At 41.8% G+C, this 10,246-nt stretch overlaps 1 protein-coding gene across 1 annotated transcript; it reads right to left on the reverse strand.

The window, feature by feature from the left end:
• Window positions 1–1,931: 1,931 nt before the first annotated feature.
• On the reverse strand, window positions 1,932–10,224 carry c1qtnf6a (C1q and TNF related 6a). Its single transcript, XM_030058507.1, has 3 exons — window positions 10,202–10,224; window positions 6,791–7,006; window positions 1,932–2,479 (listed from the first exon to the last, which is right to left on the reverse strand). The coding sequence occupies exons 2-3, from the start codon at window positions 6,996–6,998 to the stop codon at window positions 1,932–1,934; spliced, it is 756 nt and encodes a 251-aa protein (XP_029914367.1). The 5' UTR covers window positions 6,999–7,006; window positions 10,202–10,224.
• Between the last annotated feature and the right edge of the window lie 22 nt (window positions 10,225–10,246).

A 10,246-nucleotide genomic window follows, 5' to 3' on the forward strand; every position in this document is an offset into this window, starting at 1 on the left:
ACATGCAGCCTGTTTCTCAGACATGTTGCCATGTTGTTACATTTCACCAGCAGCCTCTTCTGATGTCAGCCCTTTATTCTTTTGGTCACACAAGAGAGAGAAAGGTTTGTGGGCCATGATGGACAGCTGTGTGTGCTCCTCTTTGTGCAGGTGTCTACAGCAGCACACATGACTGAGTGAGTGAGTGAGTGAGTGAGTGAGTGAGTGAATGAATGAGTGAGTGAGTGAGTGAGTGAGTGAGTGAGTGAGTGAGAGAGAGAATGAGTGAGAGAATGAGTGAATGGATGAGTGAGTGAGTGAGTGAGTGAGTGAGAGAATGAGTGAGTGAATGAGTGAGTGAGTGAGTGAATGAGTGAGTGAGTGAGTAAGTGAGTGAGTAGTGAATGAGTGAGTGAATGAGTAAGTGAGGGAATGAGTAAGTGAGTGAGAGAATGAGTGAGTGAATGAGTGAGTGAGTGAGTGAGTGAGTGAGTGAGTGAGTGAATGAGTAAGTGAGGGAATGAGTGAGTGAGTGAGAGAATGAGTGTGTGAGTGAATGACTGAATGAATTAATGAGTGACTGACTGACTGACGAACTGACTGAATAAGTAAGTGAGTGAATTCATGAGTGAGTGAATGGGTGAGTGAGTGAGTGAGTGAGTGAATAAGTAAGTGTGTAAATGAGTGAGTAAATGGGGGAATTCATGAGTGAGTGAGTGCGAGTGAGTGACTGAGTGACTGACTGAATAAGTAAGTGAGTGAATGAGTGAGTGAGTGAATGATTGAGTGAGTGACTGAGTGGAAAAGTAAGTGAGTGACTGAGTGAGTGAGTGAGTGAATGAGTGAATGACTGACTGCAACCCTGATTAGGAGGAGGTGGTTATGGAAGATGAAAGAATGAATGAATGAATGACTGAATGAATGTGTAAAATCCCAACCTAAACTACATCCCAAAGATGCTTTTACAGACGTCAAACAGACAGTGTTTTTGATGCATACCTGTCACTTTGGTATTTATGCATAATAGCAACCCAGCTGCATATATTTAAGCAGCACATTAACATTGTCTCGTTTGAGTGCACCCAGGTACTTACTTAGCAGTTCACTATGGCATCCTCAATGTGTCAGTATGATAATAAAGTTATTAAAATGATCAGTACATCATCAGAGAGTGGTCTGCAGACGTTGTAAAAGGTACAGTTCATTTTTAGTTTTACTGGCATTCACATTCAGTATTTACAGGATGGTTTTTACAATTTCATTAAATGGGTGAAAAGAAAGAAATGAAAATCTGTATCTTCTTGCAAACCTTCTGAGCACCAAACACTGAGGTAGACCTGGACAGCAAAACATAATGTGGTCTACATCATTTTGAGAGAAAGACATAGATATTAAACTTCATTGCAGATAAAAAATGGACATTCATTTGTCCCTGTAATTTAACAAAACATCAACAAAAAAAGGGATTTAGCTCATTTTAGCACCATATACAGAACTTCAACTTATCCATGTCATACTACATATGACAGTGACACTAATCATCTGCTACATGGAGTTGCCTTTTAGCTAAAAGTGCTGATTGGGAAAACACTGAATATACAGGTTTCAGTGTCAGTGCCTTTCACTGTTTTTACACATCGGTGTTTGACAAAGGCAGATCAGCAGTGTCATTGCCTTAGCCTGGTTACCTGACTACATAGCTATTTTTCAAGTGGGACATTAATGTTATGTTAAGTGAAGGTTCTATCATATGACTTCACACTTTTTTAATGGGGTATTGCTCACTCTGAGTCAATTATTTTAGCTGAAAATGTGGAGACTTAATAATACTTTGAATTGTACTGTATTGGTCCCATGGTAGCCATATAATTTTTTCTTCCATAAAACTGGGATTTAGCAGTCTAATCCTCCGCCTTAGCTCCCTTACTGTGAAATCGTTCCTTGGTTCGATGTCAGTCCACATTGGGTTTGATGAGGTATCCATTGAAAGTGATATAGACGTCTACATCATCACTGTAAATGGCGTTCTCCCGCTCCCTCTTATAGAGACGCACCCACACCTCATCGTTCAGCCCCAGCTCCAGCATCAGGCTCTGACTCTGCATGATGGACCGGTCACTGGGCTGTGCGTACACGATGGCCCGCTCCACGTCGTTCTGCATGATGTGTAGGTACGTCTCTTTGAAGTTCCAGGTGTGGATGTTGACGTTGAAGAAGTAGATTCCTGGGATGTAGCAGTAGAACTTCCCCTTGAACATGTCAAAATGGCCGTGAAGGTTGACAAAGACAGTGTCAAAGACCAGGGCCTGGTAGTACTCCAGACTGTGAAGGGCTTTGCGACGGCCCACTGAGAAGGCAGAATGCTGGACTTTGCAGGGGTCCCCTGGAAGTCCTGCTTGGCCCTTAGCGCCTTTAGGGCCCATAGGCCCGTTGGAGCCTGGAGGGCCTTCCGGTCCCTCTTTACCAGGTGTCCCTCTGTCTCCACGGTCGCCCTTGTCACCTGAGAGACACGATACAAACCATACAAAGTTATACCACTTTCAGGATCTTGCAGAATCTTTCTATCTTTGAAAACAAGCTTTCTGCAGACAGGATGAAAAAACAAAAGGCTTAATGATCAGTGTGAACACATCTTTGTAATGGTTTCCCATTTCGCTAAATGATCTCTGGGGTTTCTAAATCTCCTCAGTAGTTTCTTCTAAATATGACATTTTTTCTCCATCATCTAGAAAACCCACAGCTTGGTCCTCTTCACACTTCTTCACAACAAAACCACGAAAGAGATTTTTCTTCTGCCACATGAGCAAGATGTCAGATCAAATTTGATCTAAGAGAGCAGCAGGCTTGACAGAATAGGGAGAGACTCACAAACTTGGTCTAGAAACTGTTTGAATGAGGGAAATTTGGGAGAATGCTGAGCCTCAGTGCAACAACACTAGGAATGCATATTTGGATTTCCAGGGAAAACACCAGCCAGTTTGTGTTGATAGTGACTCTTAATGCATCTCTATTGTAGGTAAAGAGAAAAGTAAGCCTGAGTTTTTTAGTCATGATGGGATCCAAAACCTGCTTAATGCTTATTTTCCATTAGAAAGTCAAATGCATTAATCTATGGCCCGACAAATCCCAATATGTGACTTCAACCTGACCAACTGTATTTCTGGCATATACTGTAGTGATTTCTTTTTAAAAGAAAAAATATAAACAAAATTAATTTTTATTTTGTACTTCAGCCTCTGTCAAGGCATTTTTTCTGTTACATGCAGTGTGCAGGTGTTCCTTGTATCTCATCTACACCTTTTCCAGACACCTACGCACATGCCACCAAGCACTTCCATTGAGGACCCAGCAACATGGGCGCAACAGTAATTTTTGGACTTTATCTTGATACATATAGGCGAGACACCTTTGTTCCACAATAAAAATTCCATAATTTGAAAAAAACAAAAAGTAATAAAGTATTCTGTAATCAATAGCACATGCATGTTTGATATTTCACCCCAAAGCTAAACATTTTATGTCATTTAAACAACCTGCTCTGTCTTGAATGTGTGAAAAGTTTAGTCACATGTCTTGATTCGTATGTTCAGTACATCCCAATCCAATGTACTTTTGATAATACATGTTGAATAAAACAATCTTGGAAAATACCTCATATATGAGCACTGCTGTTATTACACATATTAACCTGTGGGAGCTTCCCAATACAACCACAGGCTTCACTGATGGCTGCAGCTCCACTGAGCAGCTGGGGGCAGACCACTGGGGCTATAACTCTAATTTCGTGCAACATCTTCATCACTGATGAGATAGTGATATATTACCATTGAATGCAGCATCTTATCTGTAAACATCATTAGTGTTTAGCAACATGTTCACTGAAGAAGAACATTTCCTGTGTATTACATTTCCAAGAGTGGCTGATGAGTAGATATAGGCTTCTTACACACAATCAAATACACATTCCCATGCACATGAACAAACATCCACATGCCTCTGGACTGACTCTCTCTCTCTCACACACACACACATGCACTCACATGCACATATGAAACATATCACAAGAGTAAGAGATAATATAAGGCTAGTGCTTTGCTGACCAGCTACAGTTACTGCCACAGCTCACTGCCAACACACAGCTAACAACATGGCTACAGTAAAAAAGCTGAACTTTCTACTAGCTATTCTTGTCAGCACCGGCTCTGCTGATTTGGACATCTATTTGCTAGAAGGAAAGGGTGGAAACTGTTCAGTTCCAGTATTGAAGGATAGATTCTATTTCTCTAAAAAAAGAAATGAAGGACAGAGACCATTGGACACATCTCAGAATATTTCACTGAGGAGTCGCCTGCATGCTCAACCAGGGAGTTCATCTTTACAAATCTTGAACCTGACGGAGTCTGACTCTGGACGGTATCAACTATTGACCACGTCAGGTAGCTGGTGGTTCCAGCTGGTAGTCTGCAGTGTCAAGTTTCCTAAGGTGGGCTACATGGCCAGTGCTGATCTGTCAGCAGAGCTGCACTGTGAAGGAGCTGGAGCAGCTGACAACCTGACAGTCCAGTGGTTCAGGTGGAAGCCACAGTGGCCTTGGGGCTGGAGCAGAGTATTTTCAGAGGAAACTGGATCCCCGAACCCCCTCATGAGCGACTTGGAGGGCCGAGTTCACATGGTGAAGAACAGCTCCTCACTCCACATCTCCAACATCAACAGTGAAGACCAAAGAACCAGCTTCAGTTGTGTGGTACTGGATGGACAAAGTTGCATTGGAACCCAGGAGATATACGTACAGAAAAAGCGGAAATATTTGTATCACACAGTGGGAGAGCCGGCTGTCTTGCCTTGCTTTGAGTCTGACACCGGTGGGGAATCTCAGAAGTGGTCTGTAAATCTACGTTTCTTTCCTGATGAAGCGAGTCATGACACTGATGAAAGCCAACAGATGTACATGGTGGACGGTTCAGAGACGGGGAATTACACTCTGGTCATCCCATCCCTTTCACTCAACCACTCAGGGGATTATGAATGTCGTGCTAAATATGGAGACAGCTTCAATCTGTTTGTGAGCCCAGAGCCTGAAGCCCAAACAGAGCTCTTGTCTGTGGGAGGAAGAGTCAATCTGAGCTGCAACTTCGACCTAGAAGAGGGGCATCGTGTTGTGTGGTTCGTACGGACAGCTCGCCATCATGGTGTTGTTCTGGACTCAATGAATGAATACAGAAAACTTCCTGATGATCTGGAGCGGAGAGCTCACCTGTCTTCTTCATACAGCACTCTGATCCTCTCTAACCTCTCTCTGCAGGACCAAGGGGAATACTGGTGTTCTGTTTATTCAAGTGACTTTCCGTTTGAGAATATGTGTGAATCAACAAACAAGATCGTATTGATCTACCAGGAGCCCGCTGACCTCAGCTTTACAGTCTTTGCAGTGCGGGCTTCACTGGTGAGCTGTGGTTTGCTCGGCCTGGTCTGTGCTGTGGTCGCTGTGATCCTGAAGACCAGAGGAAATCACTAGACCCAGACATTCTGCCACAACATATGAGACAATTATTGCATCCAGCTGCACTAATATCTAATCTTAGGGCTGTGTTATGCGCCACCCAAACTGATGTGTCAAACTCAAGTTTGGCTCCAGAGATGGTTGGGAGAGACAGAGAGAAAGGTAGAGAAACACCAAAGCCCCACCAGCCATGCTGTGTTTGTGCATGACAGTGCAGCTTTCAACCTGCTCCGCCGACAACACTGGTGTGTAGTTTAGGTGCTGCAGAAAAAGACCATTTTTTTTTCTGATTGCTACTTTAATCAATTACAAAAACCTTACTGGTGATTTTTGCATGTTTTTGTGATCAACAAGTATGTTTTCCCTGCAGGTAGTAGTTCTGTCACAGATTTGCTTGGCTTAACTGGAAATCAGTGATTAGTTTATGTGTTTGCATTTTGTATATTTTCTAAATCTCTGGTTGCTTCCTTGGTCATTATGAACTTCTACCCTATCATCTGCTTATCATCTGCAATTCTAAGGCGCCAGTTTGCTCAGTTAGGCCAGTTTTGCTTGAACTGTTAAACTATGACACACACACACACACACACACAGCAAAACTTTGTGTTAGCATATGTAACTATATTTGCCATTAAAAACCTTTTTCATATGTTCTTTCTGTCTTGCTATGTTTTAACATAATTTTCAAGTAGCTTTTTGCACATTTGCTCATCACCTTAATTGGCAAGAAATGACCCCCCCCTGCAAAAAATGCAAAGTGATCACAAATCTATTGGAAAAATCAGCAAAAAAAAAAAAAAAAAAAAAATCTGTCAGAAATTACAAGAAAATTATTAGAAAATTAGCCAAAACATACAAGAAATTTATTTGAAAAAGCTGATAAACAATTTATGCCCAGAAATTTTGATTAACAATTATTGTATTAAACTACAACAAGAAAATTACCATAAAATTATCCCAAACACTGGTAAATAACTAAATTAATAAAAATCATGATTACTACAAAATTATAATTATAATAAAATTGCCCAATGAAAAGACCTACAGAGAATATTGTTCAGAAGGTTGCTAATCTTTTGGACCTACACTTTTCCACCCATGGTAAAACACAGGGCCCCCCCACATGATTTTTTGCCCAGAGCCCCAAAATGTCTTTGGGCAGCCCTGACTATTCATATTATCATTATTATAGTGTGTGTGTGTGTGTGTGTGTGTGTGTGTGTGTGTGTGTGTGTGTGTGTGTGTGTTGAGAGACAGAGAGGGAGAGAGAGCCTGAAACCCGAGAGGTAAAACACATGAGGCATACTGCACCTTTGAGGATGGTCATGTTGATGTAAGTGCGGACCTCCGGCATGTGGTTGAACCCTGGTGCGGGTGCCTGTTCTGCGCTGCCCTCTGCTGGCTCCAGGTAGTCACAGCAGCGAGTGCAGGGTGCAGGAGGAGCACTGGGGGGAGGCACAGGGGCTACCGAGGAGGACAGGGACAGAAGGACAGAAGGCAGGAGGAAGACACCAAACATGACTGTGCCTACAGTGAGAGGAGAGCATGACGTCAGATAAGTGGAAAATATACTTCGCAAATCCAAAGCTGTCAAAGCCCATAGAACTCTACTCTGCATGTAGAATCTTATTCTCATGTTGCACTCATTGTGACTTGCTCTGGATAACAATGACTGCAAAATTAGTCAACTTTACAGGAAATAAGAAAACACCCTTGGCCTGAACTCTCATAGCAGGCAAGAAGACACTGCAAATAAATAAATAAATAAATAGAATCCAAGAGGGCTGGAAGAACTGGGACAGGCCAAAAAGAGAGGGAAGCCCTCTCCAGGCAGTGCAATGGGTATCAAGTGGGCAATTATTAGCTTTAATCAAATCCCGTCCATGAGGAATGAGTTCAAATTCAAGTTTATTTAAAGCCCAATATCACTGCTTACAGTCTCAAAGGGCTTTACATGCCCACATTTACAACAAACCAAATGGGAGTCATGTAAAGTTACCCATTTTATTGCTTTTTGGCACCAACAATAGTGCTAAAAAAGCGTTTAATATTTGCTTTAGTTGGGCTTCTTGGCCTATGAGGTACATTTTTTCTGCATACAGTAAGGAAAAAAACTGTTATTTTTTCACACACTTAAAATCCAGGTCATCTGAGGTGAAATTTGAGCATAACTAACAGCTGCATGCTGCTCCAATACTGAAGGCTATTCCATCAAACAGTGCATTGAAAAACCACATGTAACTCGCTAAAATATCGTTCAGCAAATAAGACCATTATAGTTCCAAGTTGTCATTCCTGCTGGAAAGAAAGAGAGAGGAATCTGGGAGCCTGAGCCAGAGAAAACATTTACTAGCCCAGAGAGAGCAGAGGAGAGCCACAAATGGTGGGGGAAAAAAAGAGAAAAGGGGAATGAAGCCTTCTTGCACCAAAAACCACTGTTGGTCATGCATTCACAGTTACATCTCACTGGTCATTTATAGGATAACACAAGCGTGCAGAGACGGGATGCCACCAGCTGGGATGAAAGAGCAAGTGGGGACATCAAGGCCCTGCAAATGACAGCAATCCAGAGAAAAGTATAAGGTGCCTCTCATCCAAATCCCAAAAGTAAAGAGAAGTTTAAAAAAAAGGGAGGAAAGTATGGTTACAAGGATCATAAATCACCCTCAAAATTACCCCTCAGACACACCATAATTTTCTACCAATCAGCCTGTCAAGGTTGACTCCTCACAGTTGTGCCAAGGGTTTGATATTTCAATTACTGAATCCAGTGGAAGGTAGTAGAAGTGCCTTTGCTCTGCCTTCATGCAGCTGATTCAACCTTCATCCTGACCCATATTACAGCCTCCCAGGAGAGATGGCCAAGCAGAGGAGGGACTGTGAGATTCTGCTGCTGGAACAGAATAGGAATGTTTTATGTTAAGAAACTGACTTTTCCATGCAGTCCCTTTGTGAGAGAGACTTGCATAAAAGGGACTTTGTGGAAAAATCAAAGTTGTGGATGTGAGAGTGCCATAACTTCTGGAAAAGAGATAGGACAAAAGTGACAAACCTCAAGTGAAACTTGCAATAACTGAAATCAGTGCACAACATACTTATTGCTCATCATTGTCCAAACAATTAGTTCCTAATGGGAGGAGATGGGACAGGGTGCATAGCATGGCAGCAGGCACACAAAAGAATGCACTTTTGCTAAAACCAGGATCATCATTTAGCAAGCAATCCATGTTTACTAAAAGTGAAAAAGAAAGCAGAAGACACTGTTCAATCATGTGCCTCACAGCCCAAGTGCTGCACAGTTCGTTTCAAATCTAGGCTGTTTTGTCCCCAGGGAGCAATAGGTTGTATAGCCCCTATATATTTTCAACAGCATTTGCATATTTTGTCTGACAGAAGGTTTTGGTCCCATGTGTGTTTCATCAGGCTGGCGGAAATCTGTGGCTTCTGCTGAACTCCTGCTGAGATTTCCAGTGCAGCTTCCACAGAGGAGCGTCTGTTTGGAGACGTTGCCCTTTGGTGCGCTTGCTATGGTTCATACGGCGACCAAGGATATTGCATAACAACTGTGTGTGTGTCTGTGCATGTGTGTCTGTGTGTGTGTGTGTGTGTTTGTGACAAGATGCCGTGTTTGCACCCTGTGTTTGTTAACCCTTTTGTTAACCCAGGAGCCTGTGGGCAGGATTTCATTTCCAATGGTTTTATTTCACCCTCTTATTTCTTTTCCATTTTACTTCTTGGTGGAGCAGCAATTTATGTTTTCTTTTTAAATATAATTTAAACCTAAAAATATATTTATTATGATTTGAGATAGTTTCCTTTGATTTTTTTTTTTTTTCACTATGATAATTTTCTGGTCATTTCCTGGTACCTTTTACTAATGATTAATTAATTTTAGTTCCTCCTCACAAATTTTTGAGACATTTTGATAATTTGCTCATCACCTTTTTTTCCATGTTTTTGAACGAACCTACTTTAGAAACTACTGATCTGACATTTAAATATTTAACTTGAATAATTTTAAAGATAGTTTTCTTGTAATTTTTTAATACATTTTTGCAGATTTTCAGGTAGTTTTGCGTTTTTACTTGCTAAAAATTTTCTTTTTCTTTTCTTTTCTTTTTTTTTAACTGACGCTGTGGTAATATTTTGCCTTTTTTCCCATGCATTTGAACGCGATCAAGTGAATTTGCTCAGGTTTCACCGGGTAAAAGAACAACAAACAAACAAGAAAAAATCACTCAATTGGGGGAAGCTGCCAACATGTCAGTAATCTCAAATTAGGGCTTCCCAGGCAGAGATCCAAACATCAGGATGACAAAAGACACTTTTTAACAGCTGGCCTCAGCTTCCCCATCCTCCACAGCATGGTCTAGCGCTGACTGGATGACAAACGGCTGTCATTACCTCGAGACATCCCTATCTTGCTGTTAATTTTTATGCAGTTAACAAAAGTATTTCACCTAAAACTGATATAAAGTGCACGAGCCGAGCGGCTACTAATGGACTTATGGGAACATGCATATCGCGATACAGTACTGTACATGTTTAGGTCATATTCCTGTCCCGCTGGGGCGTCTGTCCACCGCCGCGGTCACTGTAACTTTCAGAGAAGTTCATGATGTCTAATTAAACAATACAAGTCATGGCGATGCGACCAATGAGCGTTCAACAAACTGCACCCATGCAAGAGCAAGTCCTGAGATTTAGAAGAATAATTCTCACCTCTTTGACGTCTCTGCAAGCCACTTCAGTCCGCTGAGGAAGAGG

Source organism: Myripristis murdjan, chromosome 8 (genome assembly GCF_902150065.1).
Source record: "Myripristis murdjan chromosome 8, fMyrMur1.1, whole genome shotgun sequence".
In the NCBI taxonomy this organism is placed as follows: Eukaryota; Metazoa; Chordata; class Actinopteri; order Holocentriformes; family Holocentridae; genus Myripristis; species Myripristis murdjan.